The sequence below is a fragment of the Thermobia domestica genome, chromosome 2 (assembly GCF_964235325.1).
Source record: "Thermobia domestica chromosome 2, izTheDome1.hap1.1, whole genome shotgun sequence".
NCBI lineage: Eukaryota > Metazoa > Arthropoda > Insecta > Zygentoma > Lepismatidae > Thermobia > Thermobia domestica.
This window is the reverse complement of record NC_137455.1, coordinates 130,184,016-130,203,514: the sequence shown is the minus strand read 5'-3', so window position 1 is coordinate 130,203,514 and position 19,499 is coordinate 130,184,016. Positions and strand designations below refer to the sequence as shown.

The 19,499-nt window shown below is 34.5% G+C and overlaps 1 protein-coding gene across 2 annotated transcripts in view; it reads left to right on the top strand.

Annotated features, from left to right (window-relative positions):
- Positions 1-16,335, top strand: part of LOC145679736 (uncharacterized) — a 51,095-nt gene extending 34,760 nt beyond the window's left edge. For both annotated transcript variants that reach the window (XM_081750299.1, XM_081750300.1), the window contains exons 5-6: positions 11,542-11,681; positions 15,631-16,335. In XM_081750299.1, the coding sequence (XP_081606425.1) occupies positions 11,542-11,681; positions 15,631-15,756 (266 nt within the window). In that variant the 3' untranslated portion in view covers positions 15,757-16,335. The remainder of the gene's footprint in view (positions 1-11,541; positions 11,682-15,630) is intronic.
- Positions 16,336-19,499: the final 3,164 nt, after the last annotated feature.

Sequence of the window (19,499 nt, the reverse complement as noted above, 5' to 3'; positions counted from 1 at the left end):
CTGTTTACATTAGCATCTGCGCTGGGTATCCCATTAGGGTTTCTTACATCTTTTCTCCCTTTTCGAAATCTATCCATCCTTTCGTCATCAATATCAAAAGGAGTATCAACATTGTCACTACTTAGCATATGAAGCTTTATATTCTTCACTCGACTACCATTCGCTATCCTATCATACTTCTTTCTTTCACAATAAGCATACCCGAAAGAGCTATCATTAGCCTTATCATGCATTATCTGGGGCTCACATAACAAATATTTATTCGCACATATCCTACTACTAAATACTAAATCTAAATCTAAATCTACGTCTACATCTACTTCATCATAATCCTCAGTCTCATTAGTTACATCATTATTAATAACATTTAAATGAGAACTAAGTTCAGGCGCTTCTAATGCAGCCATATCATTTTGTGAATTATTATTTATCTTATCTAAGACATTATAACAATTATTATGTGCTAATTGTAAATCTGTGTCTTCAACACTATCAGGTTCACGTAACCCCATAGCTCTGATTTCTAGTTTAGTAGTAGCGAGTTCCATTACTTCATCATTCTTAACCGTTGATACTGGTGACATTTCTGTTCGAAAAACTAACATATTAGACGATAATTCATTTTTCAGCGCTTTAATCTCATATGAATATTCATGCTTAAGAGCTTTCACCTCAGAAATTACTTCACTGAATAACTCATCCATAGTACTGACTATGCGTTGTTGGCATGGAACACAAACCCAGCATGAATCTACTTTAATACTTTGTTCAACTCCGGGCTGTGATAGTTTCAAACAGTCAAAGTGAACTTCCTTGCTACAATTCGCACATGCCATCGTTTTTACGTTACTTCGATCTAGGTTTTCTTTACAATAAACACAAACTTGAAATTCCTGATCGTCACTGACAGAATCACTTAACATCATCTATTTACATCATATTAATTGGGTCCCGCGTTTAGCAACTCATCATCGTTATATCCACTCATTATTTAGCTCTCATCTCGGTTAGCACACAAAACAGAATACTTTATCAAGTAAACAAATATCCTGAAGCTGAAGTCGCCAATTTATAACACACCATTTTCTTTGGTTATGTCTTAACATCAAAATAAATAAATATATCCTGGTGGAACGAAGCCAATTATAACAAACCAAATATTACGGTCATTGAAAAAAATAATTCATTGAAAAAATAATCAATTCAAACATGCGCAACAAATTTATCAAAAGATTTCAGATTCTTGTTAAGTGGCTAATCGAAATGAAAGACGACTCGACGTCATTAACTTAAATTGAATGAGGAAAAAAAAATAGTATCAAACTTACATATGCTTAACTCTATGAGCAGTATTCGAAATTATAAAATTGAAATTTGGTCGTGATTGTTTATTTGTGCCAATCAGTCAACAGTTACATTGTAATTATCAGGAGCGCCTACATCGCAGTATGTTCAAACACTTACGATATTATGTTATTACATTGACTTAATATAAACATTGTATCAATTCTCAAATTCTGATATCTTTATGATACATATTCAGTTCGTGATCATTCAAGAACTAATGATCCATACGCTCTAGTCACTCATTTAACAACATGACATTATTATTACTAAGATTATTCCTAAATAGACGTTCACTATTTATAACCCTGTTATTCGTTTGAATGAAGCGACAACATAAGCCCTACATGACTGCTACTACATTCTCATTGCACTCTAGGACAAGTAAGTAGCATATATCAACCATACGTAACACTTCTACAAAAAAAACTACTATTAATGAGATGCGATATTTACAAATGAAGAAAGAAAAAAAATGTTCTACTTCTACTTCTCTACGACAGGGGAGAGATTGGAACGTCATTATCAACATTATTATCACTTTTGACTTCACAACATAATGTCATTAATTCTCTAGAGCAATGAACACATGATAAATTTCAGATTGTGTGTAAGAACGACAAATTGAATAGCCGTAAGTACGTATATGTTTATCAATAAAGTTGAACATCAGTCAGCTATGTTGACTTCCGATGAGGCAAATATGTAAGAAATTCCATAACGCGTTAATGGCACCTTTAAACTAAATAGGCACTAGAGTGAAAATATTACTTAATCTAACAATAAAGAAAACCGTATCAATTCTCACATGGAAAATATTAGAGGCACATTAATATCAAGCGGTGCGCTTAAAGTAAAGTTCACCAACAATTTTCAATTTTGATCACATATGCTTATGACATCTTTTTTTTTATTGAGTGGAAACGAGATGAGCTGTCTAAACGCGTAACGCCTTTCGTTTTAACTACACATATTTATTTTGAAGCACTCTATTTGGTGAATTAGTGGTTCTGTTTATGATCGGAACAAAAAGAAAATAAAAAAATAAAATGGATGGATATTACCCAATTAGTCGAGGTTCCTACAAAATAGTCCTCTCGGTCCTTGTCACCTGGATCCCTGGCTTCACAGGACAGAATAGGTTAGCAATAGGTTAGCAAACCTATTTATTTACACGTTGAAACTGATCTCCTCGGGTATTAGTCCCACGTCCTATTAAATATGGGACCCTAGTCCTATTAGCCGACGAAATGAACTCCAACAACCCTACTTTCTGCCCATTACTTTCTATCACTCGTAATGGCGGAAGTAATACTCGATGGCTTTAGCCAAAACTTGTTTTATGAATTTTTCACTTCGGTCAGACTCCTCAGTGTTCCTTTTCTTCCAAATAGTTCAGGTTAACACCAATTAACAATTTATATTAGGTTGACTTCGAAAGTTTATACTTTTGATTACGAAATTTCTAAGTTTGAGGAGCTGACCTAAGCCATCGTTCTTTTACACTGTAAAACGGCGTTTCACTGCGTCATCATACTCGCGTCACCAGACCTTAATAATAGCGGTTTTAATATTGCATAGTCGACTACGAACAAAAACAAATTTATATTCCTTCTGTTATTATACAAAACCCTAGATAAATAAGCAGTCGTTTTACCTATTAAATAACATCTCCTGAGTATTGGAAGTAATCATGTAATGAAGTTTTTAAAACTCACCTAGTTAGTTCTTGCAATTATTTACGTTGCTATAACAATGATTTTCTCCAATTTGGTTGCAGCATCGCCATTTTGACGATGTTAGGTTCACGTATAGCGATTCAAATGCCCTCTTGCGGTCGTAACCGAAATGATCGCTATGTTCTTAACAAAAGAACGACGGAAAGCAACAGAGTGAAATAGCATGAGAAGTTAAATTTTCTTCCAATCGTAGTTTTGAATTGATATTTCTATAAGGTAAAGTAAATTGAAATAGAGTAAAAGTGTAAATTAAATTTCACTATATTAAGCTATAACATGAGTGGAATTATTACAGTAACGCGAAACAATTGTAGAAAGAAACAGTTCGAAATTTTCGTGGTAAATTATTGGTGTGTTTGCGTATCTCATATGTGTTTTGCATATCGCATATAAAACTAATCACCTTTTGTGCCATTTATTTCATTGGCAACGAAACAAATTAACATCAAAACGAATCTTTGGAAGCACTAGGGTGCAGTGTTACAATACACGAGCCAACTTTAACGCTGCATAAACAACCGGTAAACATTACAATACGGGTAAACATTACAATACGGGAGCCAACTCAAATAGAATGTAAACAACCGGTAATCGGTCTGTTACAGCTTTTAGGCTTCTTTTACATTGACGCGATGATTTGCCGTCTTCGTTCGCGGCAGTTTGCCAGGTGAGAAATGTACCCTTTTCATATTACTCGTCGTTTTGCCGTGGATGAATAATATGCGAGCAAAGTTGCTGTGCAACTGAAGAAACAAAACCTTGTGACTCTTGTCGTGTTGTTGTGGTTGCAATGAACAGGCGAAAAAAGTGTCTTCTACTCGCCTTGTTAAGACAGACAGAAAAAAAAAGTTCAGAGACACATATGGGTTCACCCTTTTTTAGAGAAGTGGTATCTTGAAGGAGATTTTTGTATATTGTTTCCACAATTGATAGATTTGAGCAAAATAGAGGCCAGATTCTTGATATTTAAAATACCATCCCGGTATTCACATGTTGTGACTGGGAAAGCCCTTTCAGGATAGTCGGTGGTTGAGATCTATCCCAGAATCTCAAGTCAACATTCAACCACTGAGTCCAAGGCTGACCTTTAGGCATTATTATTATTATTATTATTATTATTATTATTATTATTATTATTATTATTATTATTATTATTATTATTATAGTATTTCGGGTTTATTATTTTGTTGTAAGAGTTCCGACTATTGAGTCAAGTCTCTTTAAAGTAATACTCTAGTCCCTGAATTCAAATTACTATTCAAGAAATTACAACCATAGAAGTGTTAAAGATAATTATAAAATGTATAAAGTACGGTATATTTATCAAATATCACATCATGAATTCTCTCTTGCTTTGCGAAAGTACATCAAGGTATTATTACTAAATATGTAATATTGCTGAAATATTTGATAGTGTATATTTCAATTTTGGGGCACCACAAATTTATAGAATTACAAGCTCATTTGCCCAGTGCAGTCCGGACATTTATTTCTCCCAATCTTCTATTAAATAGAAAAAAATCAATTTATATTGTTTTGGACTCTTTTTAATCAACGACTTATGGATTCCCACTTCGGTTTTCGATTATTTTTACATGTCATCTTTTCCCATATATTGTATGTAACAAGTTTGGTTAAAATTACTCCAGGTGTCCTGGGCTAGAACATAACCACATACACAGACACATTCCACACACACACATACTTTCTTTCAAAGTCTGTTCATATATATATATATATATATATATATATATATATATATATATATATGTATGTATGTATGTATGTAAAACATACACATCCATATTATCGCAGCCACTCTCTACTCTTTCCTGGCAACACTTGATCCCCCTTCCCAACACCCATCCAGCAGATCGCCGCCTATGTGAAGAACTCCATTGCTTGTAATGTCCCGCTTGGCTATACACGGTGGTCGCACCGGATTTTAGCAGGGAGATACGGCTGTTTTTGCTCGCCGTGTGAATGGACAGCAACCGCCGCGCATACGTGAAGAGCTCCATTGCTTGCAATGTCTTTCTACCCTGTCCGGCAATTGGCCGTCGCCTTTCACGGGAGTTCGCCGGATAATGAGAAAGGGCTCTTAGCGTTTCGGAATCTGAGTTAACTATCCATTAAAGAGTATATAATTTTAATATCAAGTTAAATTTTAATTTCACCCCTAGTGTATACTTAGTGCTGAAAAGACACGATATAAGTCCGAACAAACAAATTTCAGAGGTAATTTAGATATTGTGAAATTTCACATGCAACAAGTGAGTTTCATTTCACATTGAGGAACTGTGTTAGATTTCCGAACTATAGGAACTAAATATCCTAACCAGGAATGATAGATTTGTCAGTTGTGGTTTTAATGGGCGGTTAAGGGGGAAGTGAAACTTTGGGTTGGAATGCTGAAGCTATTTAAAGAAAAGAAAAGAATGAAAAAAGAAAAGAAAAAGAAAAAAAGAAATAGGAAATGAACGAAGTATTATGGGTGTCACTATTCATCATTGGTGATCGGGTTGAATAGGACCACTAAATTTTCTTGCCACTGATTTAATATATTTGGAAAATATGTTTATTTATTAAGACAGCAGACATGTGTTATGAAAAAATAATAGTGCGGAGAAGAAACAGCTTTCCTTTATGAATTATTTAAGTACAAATCCATCATTAGTTACTCTTATTGTGACACATTAGATTAAAAATAATATCACATGATAACATTGTATGCATGGAATAATGTGTTATCACAGAAAAATATTGTAAGACAAATAGAGTAAGTTTTCTTTCAGGATTTTATGCAGGAAGACATTAGTAATGTGTACTCGGAACACAGTACATTACAAAATAATATAAGAAATTATATTATTCTCATGCAATTAAAAGTCACTTGGGACCCAAAGATTACAATTGAGTCTAAAGGTGCACTTGTATATAAGAAATAGAGGCAATCATGGATCGCCCATATTGAACATTATCTTCTCTGCCCCAACTCACCGTACAGGAATCACGATTTACATTTCACACATGATATCGAATCGCCGACGGATGAACAACTGGGATGGTAATATAAAATACAACAAAATCCACAAATATTGTCATCATGTTTATGTTCTTTTGAGTCCTGCTTTCTTTTTATGGCCTCCTTTCGAATTTCCAGTAGCCCGTAGAACATCCAGACCTGTGGCAAAGCATGGTTAATGGTCAGTCTTGAAAAGTTTCGTCCGTACTTGATCAATGAATTCCGGTGATGTTCTTACCTCTGCTTGCTGTATGTAAGTGTTCTTTTTAACTCTCTGTGAAGTGGATACCAAACCACGGAACGATGTAAAACTTTTTTTGTTTCTTGGAAGAGAAGCTGTAGTGGGGGAGTCGGTTTGAACAGGTGAGGACCAATCATGACTGAATGATAGTACATCTTGTTCGTCTATTACAGTGAGTGCTGGAAAATGCATAATCAGGAACAATGTCTGGTGTCTAAGTGAGATCTCCTTAGAAGAATCTCCTTAGACGTATAGTTATAGTGATCTATTTGTCTTATAGTGACATTTAAACTACATTGAAGAAGTATGATAACGCGCCAAAATCCAATTACTTACTGTAGTGTATATATAACACTATACACCACAGCATATAGAGAGATTAGGGAATATGTAAAAAAAATCAAATGTATATTAATATTTCGTTTCTGTTCTCTAAATTTTTCGAAGTAGCTATTGGGAAAAGGATTTAAAATAGGGATTCTTTGTTTTACAATATGTTCAAACTTCCCTATTTTAATATTTTTTGTGGTAGTTTGAGAAAATAATTATACAAAGGCTACATGAAATGGATGGTGTTATGCATCAATTGACCAAGTGCCATTTTGCGATTATCGAGATTTTTACATCAGTGAGTAGGAAACAATGTAAATAATGTAAAAAATGGTTTGAAACCCTACTATTTGATTAAATGTTCAGGAAAAGCTATTCGACCAAGTGCAAAGTACTGGATCGTAATGGGAACATGTTTTTATTTCCTTCAATATCTCAGAACCGTGTTTTGGCGCTTGGTCAATTGATGCATAACACCGTCCAATTATGAATACACAAGAAACAATAGTTCAAAGAGTGTGAAGGTAAGAGTTTTGATAAATTATTAAAATACAAGTAATTTCAAATAAAGCAGTAACTATTCGATTCACAGTGTTAAGAATTTGTAATTATTCATTATTGCTATAATAATGATTTGTTTAGTTATTGTTACATTACAAACCTTTAAACCTGCTTTTTTTCTGGCGGTACAGATCGATACGCAATACTGGGACTTTTTCTGAAGTTTTTTAAAAAATGTAATTTATGTAGTCACTTCGTTATTTTTGTATTTATTATGTGCAGTTTTCAATTTAAATCGACTTGAAGACTGGAACAAGAATACATTATATTAATTTAAAAGATAATAGATAAACAGATAGAAATATTTGGTAAATTCTTCTACTTGTTTAAATTTTGGGCTTGCCTTTGCAGCCAATTAGAATTCAAAATAACATATTCATGATGAGTACCTGTACTTTTTACTCAGAAAAAACAAACTAACACTATTTTAATCTAAGTCATAATTTGTTAGTAAGTTACTTCTGAAGTATCTAAAGGGTCGGGTTGGGAAAACAGTCCATTCATTTAATTTGAAAAATATTTCTTTAGTTTAACGTCCTATTGTTACGGCTTGAAGGTTAACGGAAATCGATAAACGAAATGAATTGCGATGTAGTAATTGGGAGAAAAAGAGAAAAACTGAGACACAGTCGTATCAATCGTAAGTTCATATACTGTAGTCTAAGATTGAAACTATAGCCGTTCCTAGGAGAATTTTAAAGGTTTTATTACTTTCAATTGTGAAACTGAAACAAATAAAGGCTTGTATTATTTCATTACTTTCCCTCATCCTAACAAGGGACCATTCCGATATGGTGAATTCAATTGCTGAAAATGATTGCTAGCACTGCACACACAAAAAGGAAGAGGTTGTTTAGTGGCAGACCGGCCAAGTACGAAGATAGAACGTAGAAAATATCTAGAAATGCCATGTTAATTTTGAAACGAGTAGAGGGATTGAGATTAAATGTTGGATATGAGGAATTCATATACAGCTCCACTGAATAGGCGTAATGTGAATCATGGTGGACGTCTGAAAACCCGCCATATTGGACTTAGCGCAAGAAGAATATACAGGAAAGGGGTTATGTGACATGGCTCTTGATGCACACTGAAATTAATAGTTGTCAATTCAGTTTGAGACCTCTGTAATAGGAGGCGTTTCACGCTATGGCAATCAATACTGTCGTAAAGATGACGTGAATGAGGAACTGAGAACCTGTAGTACGGTCCATGAGCACGTAGTATATACGAGGGAAGAAAGGGATAGAATCGAATTCTGGAACATCGAGACGAATGTTTGCAACTTGTAACAGAATGAGAAGTAGTACCATTGGATGAATGCTGGGGTAGTACCTTGCACAGACACCTGTCCCATTCAGGGTTCTGATATATTAATGACCCCTTCCAACAAAACGTGCCGGTTGTAACACTGGTGACTCATCTCAAAACCAGTTACATACAATTGACAGGTAAAACACTGTTAACACTACGCCTATTCAGTGGAGCTGTACATGTATTCCTCATATCCAAAATTTGACCTCAATCCCTCTACTCGTTTCAAAATTAACATGGCATTTATAGACATTTTCTACGTTCTATCTTCATACTTTGCCCTCACTTATCTTCCATCCTGTATACGGTCTGCCACTAAAACCCCTCTTTTTCTCTGTTTCTTTTGGTGCTGAATCCAGTGCTAGCAATCATTTTCAGTAATTGAATTCACTAAATCGGAATAGTCCCTTGTAAGTATTAAAATATTATTATTGTTGAAACTGCACTATTTTGGTTAATCAATCCATTCATTTATACGAGGAAACATTCTTTGAAATGAACGAGCACCGATAGTTGATCGGTTTAATTCCATTCGATTTTCAAATTGTACTTGCCCTACGAAAAGCCATGCCATCAACATCGATTATGTTCTGTGCGACTACCAGCACTATGGACTATCGCCCAACATCGTCGTTTTCACTGTCAAAAAGTACACTGGAGCACAGGCTTTGGAATTCCACCCCACTCCTCCCTGTAGGTTTTCTATAGGCAGGTGAGGTGCATTCTAGATGTTTTAACAGTCCAGAGACACATAAATAAATGGGGCTGACGTCAGGGCTTTCCATAGAAATCATAAAAGGAATTTCCACTTCCTGTTTCATATCCATGATAAAACCGAACAGATAATCTGGAAGTATGGATGAACACTTTATCAATGTTGATCCGCATTTGGTTCTTGGTGGTTCCATACATACGAGAGATAGATTGGGATCATGATGAATTCCTCGAGTAGACACCATTCATCTTTAAGTTGTTGTTTACCTTCCGTACCTTCAATTTCCCCTCATAACCGTATCTGGCGACAACCATGATTTTCTACGGATAACTTTCTCTGTACTACCGGCAAAACTTAGAACGTCTCTTCTGCTTAATCCTGCCCTTATGTACGCTTACCGACATAACGATAAATATAGTGGCTGACTTTGAGCTGCACCAAATTTAATCACTGTGCCATATCTTATTCTGGCCTGCCAGTCAATCAATTCCATGAAGCACCGCCATATCTCTGGTCCAGTGCAGTGGTTACCAACCTGGAGGAGCGGGAGCGTGAAGAGCAAGCAAGAGGGCACAACTACTGAGAGAAATAAACAATACTCGTAATTATTACAAATGTTGTAACAAAAAGGCGTTAACTTTATTACCGTACAAACACAAAGTAAGAACTAGGGCTGCATATAAGAAAACTGGGGAAAATAATACTGCACTACAATAGTATGCAGAACTTTTGCTAGAAATAAATGTAAATTGGTAAGAACTATTATTATTATTATTATTATTATTATTATTATTATTATTATTATTATTATTAGTAGTAGTAGTAGTAGTAGTAGTAGTAGTAGTAGTAGTAGTAGTAGTAGTAGTAGTAGTAGTAGTAGTAGCAGCAGCAGCAACAGCAGTAAAGTTTAGAAAAATTAATGCTGTATCTGAAATCGCAAAAGAAGTCAGACGAGCGACCGGCAAGGAACAAGGGGACGTGATTCACGCCACGTAAAGTTTGCAATATTCACGAACTGGGGCGCAAAGTAAATAAGGTTGAGAACCATTTATCTAGTGGCCACAGCCGCCTTTCTCACACCTTTAGTACAATGGCAAATCGGTCAGATACCAACTGATCAACTTTCTTCATTACAGTTGTTCTGTATTGAAGATTTTTTCCTCCAGTTTATTTAAATGTCCCTTGCTATTAAAAACAAATTTGTATTATACATAAATTTAATGTTACTTGAATTAAATTTGAGTTATAAATATTCGAATTATAAACCACAAAATTAAATTTTCACAAAGAAGGGATATTTCAATAGACTTCAAGAATAAATCAGTCTTCTTCTTTCTCTCTGTCTTTCCTAATTATGTGAAGATGATGTTTCTGCTAAGTATTCTCCATAAAAATCCTGTCTCGGAATTCTTTCCCTGTTAAATCTTTCTCCCTGAAGACATTCTTAACCATATCCATTCATTTCCTTCTTGATCTCCCTTTACCTCTCTTCCCACCCACTTCCATTTTCATTTCTCTTCTGACCATGTAGTTTTTAGATCTTCTGATTGCATTGGCATACTTCTTGGATCTTCTTAGATAGCTCTATAACCTTAATTATTCTTATTCTATCACTAAAATAAAATGATTAAAATCAACATTTATTTCAAAGGAAAGAGATTTCCCCGTATAAATCAATGGACTGAGAAGTCAAAAGATTGGGGAGATAGCCTTATTGTGAGTATAAAGTTTTTAACGCAAAAGGGGGTGTAGAGGCACAAATATAGTTTTTTTTTCTTAAAAGAACCTCGAATTTGATGATAAAGCGTCTCTTTTTATCCTCTTTTCCTCAGCTAGAAGGTCATGGTATTTTATGACATGTTGAATGTGTTCATTAACTATAAATAATCACAAAGATGATCTTTAATTTCTTCTAATTCAAAAAAACGCAAGTCGGGATATAAACTATATATGTGATATCACAAATTTTTTTAGTACAAATAATTTACTTTCTCTGTCCATGGACGTCATTTGTGGAGGGTAAGGGCAATTGTCTCCTTGTGAGTTTGAGAAACATATGCTTTTTAATAAATTGCATATTTAAGTAGTAATAAAAAACGTGAAAATCTTATGTCGGTGAACAATCTCGCCCCCCGCCCCCGGCAAAACCTGCGGTAACACTACTGTTTCTGTCTGGTGTGAATCTTAAATTTTCACTTTAATTTCTACGTATTCGTTTCTGTATGGATCTCACTTTGTTTTATGCAACTAATTCTTGCTTTCAATTAAATAGGCAAAGCTGTGGAAGAGAAGAAGTTAACATTGATTGAGAGGAGAAAGATAATGAAAAATGATCTAGAGAAAAAGAAACAGGAGCTAACAAACCTAGAAGAAAATGTGGAGCAAATTGAGCGCGAGAACATGCTACTAGAGGTAGTAAATTTACGTACATTAAGCGTATCGGGTGGCACACGAAAAACCGGCCCTTTCTACCATATACATTATGCACATACATTATTACCTCTATATACATTATATATATATATATATATATATATATATATATATATATATATATATATATATATATATATATATATATATATATATATATATATATATATTGTTTACAGATTGAAATTGATCTTGTTCGTCAATATACTTACTAAAAGATGAGTAATCTGGTAGATGGGCCGGTTCTTCTTGCGCCATCCTATATTTATATGTATATTTGCTAATCAGACTTAGGAAACAAATGCGTCACTACATCGTTTTAGGAGAAGTAATTTCCACCAGTTTTAATGCCATGACACCCGAGGAGCTTATTTTCAAAAATGAATGTTTCCACAATTCCTAAGTTTACGGTAGAACGAAAAAGAGTTTGACTTGAAAGCGCTTCTGGAAATTTAGGAAATAAAAACCACACCAAAAATATACCTTCATTGCGGCCAGCTTGCTGGAAAAAAGACTATTCGCTCACACATACGTGTACAATTCTGCAAAGAGCAAGAAAGAATCTTAAACAAAATCAATCCCATTTATTGCCCACAGAATAATTTATCAATTTTTTTTATCAACAAACGCAATACAGCTATTGCGGTTTAGTTTTCAATTTTAATTGTATTTCAATTTGCAGGTTTTGTTGGATTTGTATTTTTCTGGTATTTCAATGTGAGTTTCATATTGTACCTCTTTCATTTAAATTTATTTTTAAACAAGTCTGCATCTGTTGAAAATGTTTAGTAGATCTTATTTTGTTGTTCTTAACAGTATCTATAAAAATAAAAATATGCCTATCAGAACAAAATTCAAAATAATATTTAAAAATATTTTCCTGTACTAGATTCTACTTATATTTATCTCTTCCTCTTATCTTCCCGACCCCAATTAAAGCCTCTCGCGACACTCTAAGAGTCGCGACCCCCAGGTTGAGAAACTCTGCTCTATGATATTCAATAACCATCTGGTAGACGAATTACTTTATAATAAATTTTACTGTGTAGAAAATAAACATCATAGAAGCGTAGAATCTATGAAAAATGATTTAAAATAACCACAAGTTTACTTACGAAGGCCATCATGAATACGCATAGTGAAAGAAATCATATACTAAACTTTCCTCGCCTAATGTGCAACTCACTTGTCAGCATTACTATGGCACAAGCTTCTATCGATGCACGTTCTTGCTTCCACATGGCGCATTGCTTAACCTTACCTGACACCTGATTAGATGCAAACTAAGTAGTGAGCAACTTGAACGAAAGTGCTGATGGCTCCTGTAGGTAGGATTATGTGTCAGTAATTGAAAAATGTTTAGTAACAGTGACAACGCCTACTTTGACCCATGAGGAAGGTAGAAGAAAGCAAGGGTGCCCATGTTGTGGTTTCCAAGGGGGGGGGGGGCAAATATAAGCGAGGTTTCAAATATAGTTTCAAATTTTGCTATAACTAATGCAAAAATTCTATTGGGCTTTCGATATTCCCAAGTACGATTTTCTCTTAGGGGGGCGAGCGCCCCACCTTGCCCCCAATGGGCGCCCTTGGAAGAAAGACTTTTGCTGTGATCAGTTTCTTTTTAGTGTGTTTAGGTAGATAAACCTATCTATATTAATATTAATTACTTGTGTAGTCTCCAGTTGCATACTTCCACTATTTTGTGTATAAATTCGAAACTAGTAGATAATTTTGAGTAGTTACATTAACACCGGAAAAAATAATTTTATTTATTTGAAAGAAAACTCTGATAAAATTGGCCTGATTTTTCTAACCTGGTAGATACTATACATATGCAATAAGAACGATAGTATTTGTGGCCTTCTGGTGACCAAAATTAAGTTCTGGTTTTTAACAATATTACGTTATTTTCATAAGTAGTAACACATGTACTGATCTGACAAGTATTGTCTAGTATGTTAGTATAAAATAAAATGAACACTCAGGGTAAAGTGTCGTAGAAAGGCTGTTTCGTGTTCTTTACTGGTAGAGGACTATGCATGCGATGGTCTATGAAAAGAACGTGGTAATTGCGAAAAGAACGAGCTCGTTGCAACAGTTCGTAACTTGCGAAAGGAGTGGTCAAGTATTGCCCAGAATGTGATATGGGTTAAATCGGTTGTGAACATTGGAAACATTATAGTACGACGTTGGTAAGTTCAGTTAGTGGAAATAACGGAGTCTGAATGAGTACCTATCATGGGCATGGGAAAATCAGGTGGTCGTTCCGCAGAATTGCAGAATACTCTGTGCAACTATGCTTTCGCTTTTGGTCTGAGGAAGGGACATAATCCACATGTCAGCCCTTTTCTGGAGGCAGCAACATAAGAAGGATTCTAACAGGTGATATAACAATTTGCACGACACGATCAGATGTATCCGATTCAGACCAATATGTGTCAGCTAGGAGCGTCTGCAGCCGTTTACTCGACACGAGACCAGATATGAATGCTGTTCGCCAGATTTCCCCTCATGCAGCGCCACTATGCAACCCTTCTACAATGATGTCGTGTTGGAGGAATGAATGGTGCATTGTTGTGTTTAATGATGAGAGTCCTCTTTGTCTCGGAACTAGTATGGTAGTTCGTGGGTGCAACATTTGTCAATCAAGTGACACTTCTCATAGTTTACAGGAAAGCAAAACACAAGACCAATGCCAGATAATATGATGTGATTAGTCATAACCAAAGTTACCGTTCCCCTTTAATATTCTTTCGTTCAAAACGCCATACTACTCGTTCTATTTCTATTCTGACATCACAAGAGAAATGTGCTCTTAGAACAAGGCAGTGCTCGTCCACTCCACGTTTGTGTAACTCATGTTCCATCTCCCTTGGCTTGCACAATTACCAAACCTTTTCCCCATTGAGCATGTGCGAGACTCGATTGGAGGGTGACTGGTCTGCAACCTCAGCGACAAACATCTGTCACTAGGTGGAAGAAACGTGGTATGCCATTTGCCATGATGACTTCTAAGCACTTTGATCATGTCATGAGTGCAGGCCTGCATTAAAGCTAGTACGCTAGGAGACATGATCTTTTCATACACCCGCTACATTCTGCTCATTGGTGACAATATACCCATATAGAATAATGTGTCGATAATATTTCATACTTGTGGACCATGGTTTCTGGGTGCCCATTTTCAATCTTTAAAGTGGAAACTGCAAATGGAAATATAACATCTACCGTACTTTATATAACAACTGCAGTGAAGTAGTTCGCTGGCCTGTTTCGGCTGAAATTAGAAACGTGAAGTCAGCTCATAGGAATTGCATTTTGCCAGCGTAGAACTACTTCAACTTCTCTCTTCGAGCACTTATTCACGTTGGATAGTGCCGAATCCTGCCAGGGTCTCCTTGCTTTTTTGGAAATTTTCTTAAATCATGACATTCATTTTGTATTGACTCTGACCATGCGTTACTGAAACAAATCGTCAGACGTGTGTTCGTCAAATGTGCTGATGAGAAATCGCCCCAATCTGAGTATTTTTTAACATGCTTGCAAGTATCACCAAAAATTATTGTCATACGTTTCAGATAACTAACAGTGTGTAAACTTCAATAAAGCAAATCAGAAAAGGAAATAAAAAGAAAACTTCTTCTCACTGTCTTATGCATAACTCAGAGGTAGTTCTTAGTCCGAATTTCATTTGCGAACTTTCTGTAACTTAGACTGCTTTTTTTAAAAACTTTTTTCATATGAATTTTTGTGAGATGTATGAATATTATCCTACATTGAAGATCAAAGTTTTAATTCTGCTTAAACACTACTCTAGAACTACAAAAAGATATTTGAGGTTAAAAATAGGCTTTGCACAACTTTATTGATATAATTTTAGTCGCATAAAATTTGATGTACTAAATATCGTTTTTTCTTTATTACACAGAAACGGAATCATGCTTTACTTCTCAGATTAAAGAGGCAAGTGCAAGATGCTCGAAGCAGAAAACACCAGACAATGTTGAAACTAGAACAATTGAAGAAAGAACGAGACAAGTTCAAGAACCAGTAAAAATGGGCAATGTTTTCAAAGAACCTGGTTTATAATTTTACATTGATACACTATTATATATTTAAAAGTAATCAGCTTATGACATATTGTATATATAAGCTGTGTTCCACCTAGTTAAGACAAGATATTTATTAAATTTCCGTGCTTCATGTTGTAAAATCTTTAAAGTTGCTTTTGATTATAAAATGCTACACACAAGTTAGTGTCAATGGAATGTCTAAGAGTTGTGATTCTTCTAGTGATAGTAATTTTAGTTTGAGAACATTTTTTTATAAAATGTTATTTTAATTTTAAAATTGTCAGGTTTAGTGTTTTGAAAAAAAATAAGCACTACTGCTTATTTAATTAATTTTTGGGATTTGACTGTAGCGTAGTCTAGCATTCGAGACGTGATTAGACTAAATATTAAGTAATGTAGCCGAAATAAGGGAGGAAAATGTACTTTAACGTTTGATTACCATGTATATCATATTCACAAAAAAGTTTGAGTTTTGTTATGTATGTATACGTTAACAACAAGATGTCTTCTAATATTTGTCATGGATTCTGTCTAATATAAAATATAAATTATTTTAAATAATTAAATATTAATTCTTTCTTTCATTCATTAGATCTCCTATAGTAGTCCCGTACTAGAGTTCCAATCGTGTTACATATTTGCTTCTCGTATATTGAATCTAATCATGTGTTTCCCGACTGCTTTTAGAATTTCCTCTGGTATGTAAGATTCAACTAATGAAAACATTGCAGCATATTTATCTCTTGTAATTCAAAGATTTGTAGCATTTCTATAACTAAATATACAATTCGATTAAGAAATCTAATCTATTTAGGGATGTAATGGGGCGTATATGGGAGTATACGGCGTATACCAACCTAAAATGTTTATAGTCCAGCGTACACTCACCTTAAATTTACGAAAGCAAAAGTGTATATGGGGGGTGCGTATACGCTATATGTTTGAAAACGGTCAAGCGTATACTCCTACCAAAAGTTTTAACATTACATCACTCAATCTACCCTTCCAATTTTTAAATTCTCTATCGTTGGAACCAATTTTCTGCTATAAGTGGGGAAAATTTACAGTCACGATTTTTGGCTCCTTTAGTAACCTGAATTATATACCAGAACTTTGTCTTCTTTTCTCCATCTTTCTATCTGCAATGACTTATTTAAGCTGACAAGATATTCAACCCGTTTTCGGGGCGGGAGACACGGGCTCGATTCCCGGTGGCAGCTTAACCGGTTTAAATTCCACTACTGATGTAAGTCTTCGTCTTTTATACCCTCGGTGCCGAAAGGGTCGCTATACCGAAATCAATCAACTAACCAACAAAATATTCAACCAGTTCTTCTTAAAGACCTTTAATACAGCCCATATCATTCATCGCTGTGTGTATACATTTAAACTATCAATTATTATTGGCATATTTCGTAGCGCCATAAAAAAATCAATTTTCTCGTAAACTACTCACGAGAAATTACTCTCAAGTATGTCGCTTTGTTATCTCAACGCAATCTATGAATTTAGGAGTTTCATGTAATAAGGGCGTAAGCGAGTTTACGCTCTTTTTGCATCAAACGCATTTGTGGCTTTTGCCATGCTTGTTTAGCCTCCTGGTAACATTTCAATTCAATATCGGAATAAAATGCTGCATATTACATTGTTTTATTAAATTTTCAGCATCGTTTTTCTCCAACTGCATGTATCAGACTTATTGCCCTTATTGCATCAAACTCCTCGATTGATGTGTCTTGAGTTATAGTTAAACATAAATTAAAATAAAAGGGTGCATGTTGATTTTGGGATATATTTTATTTACTATGTTGTGTATTATTTGTGCGGTAAAAAAATATATGTCTTTCGTGGGACATTATATTTTGCCCTTACTATTACAATGAAATCGGTACCTACATACCACTTCGCTGTTTAATTAAAGTTTTAGAACTTTCAAAGATGCAATGCCTAATAAAGTCGTTAAATATTACCTTTCTTTTTGCAAACGTGAAAGTAATAAAAAGGGACTAGACAACTGTCACTTTTTTGTTTATAATTTAACCAAAATCTGTTATACTTGTATTTATAGAGTAGGCTAACAGAAGTGGTTGTTTTCCAAGGCTCAAAACTAGTATAAACATTTTACTAAAAAGAAAAATAAAATGAAATCTTTGTTTTACGTCCCACGGTTATGCTGGCTAGGCGGTGATGATGAGGAATGAATGAAATGGTGGAATGAAGAAAGTGGAAGGAAAAGGGAGAACCACGAGAAAATCCACGCACACTGTGTTTGTCCACTACAAAGCTCACTACCTGGGATCGAAACAAGAACCCATCCCCAGAGATGGACGCTCTATCACTCAGCAAACGCAGCCCTTTTTATTAAAAAGAAGAAGTATATCTTTATTTTTCCAGCTTTCGTTTTCTCATTTTGTAGGAGACAACACACCAGATCGTTTTCAGCAATGTGATTCAAATATTGCAATCCAAAGTACACATGGGCTTGAGCTATCATATTCTAAGTTTGTTGGTATGCTATGTATACCATGCACGTGTATAACGCGTGATATATAATCCATCCATTTTACAGTGGGTGTGAACCATTATCTGTTAATTTGTTACTCTTGCTGACAACTGACATAGTAATCAAAGTTTAATATGCGTTCTTTCGTATCGACTCTAAGATATTTTTTCTTAACTATTTATATACATCTGGATGAAATATATGCTACTGGTAAGTTTAAAATATTTTCACTTCCACATTAAAAAAAATGATATATTCTTATTGAATAATATCAAGTATAATTTAATGTTTCGGATCTCAGAGTTTATGATTAAACAAAGTATATACATGATAGTTAACATTAAATATTGGCCACTTATAAGATAAAGAATAATAACACCCATAGTTAAGAAAATTTAGATATTCTGCCCACCAACATTTCTTAGGTATAAATCTAATAAAGCAGCATCTATCTACCATGTCTCCTACTTTTTTATTACAATATTTTTATCACGAACAAAACACATTGATTCCAATGAAACAATATAATAATAATGTGCTTCCCGTAAAGGAAATTTTGCTTTCTATAACGAGACATCGAGTTAGCTAAGGATAGAAATCAGTGGAGAGCTTTTGTGAACGCGGCATTGAACCTCCGGGTTCCATGGGCCATAGAGTTAGTTAGTTAGTTATAACGAGACATACAAAAAGTAAGTGATAATACCTCATAAATAAATAATTATAACTTATTGTGTATTCTATAGGTAAATTGTGTTATCAAATTATTTGGTATGAATATGACTAATAACGCATTATTTGACATCTAAATTAGGTAGATAACAAAAATGGAGTATTAAAACAACATTGTCTAGTATGCTTAGGGACAACAGATGGCAGGACTTTTACTCATGTAAAAGTCAGAAAATTTAACTATTTTCGTGAAGGATTAGAAGAATATAATTCATTGTTCATTACTTGGTATAAATGTCAAACAGACCTTGTATAAAAATAACAACCAATACAAATTGTCATTGCCAGTTACTAGATATTTCTGATACCGTATGGTCTTGGTGTTCAAATAAGACATTAATAGTGGAAGACAAATTGAGTTGTTTTAACGCTATATTTTTGTTGATCTGTAATTTAAACATCGGATCGCGTATCACGAACATATACGTGTATCTTAAAATTATCTAAAACTATTAAAATAAAAAATGAATACATACTTGCACTCGGGATTCA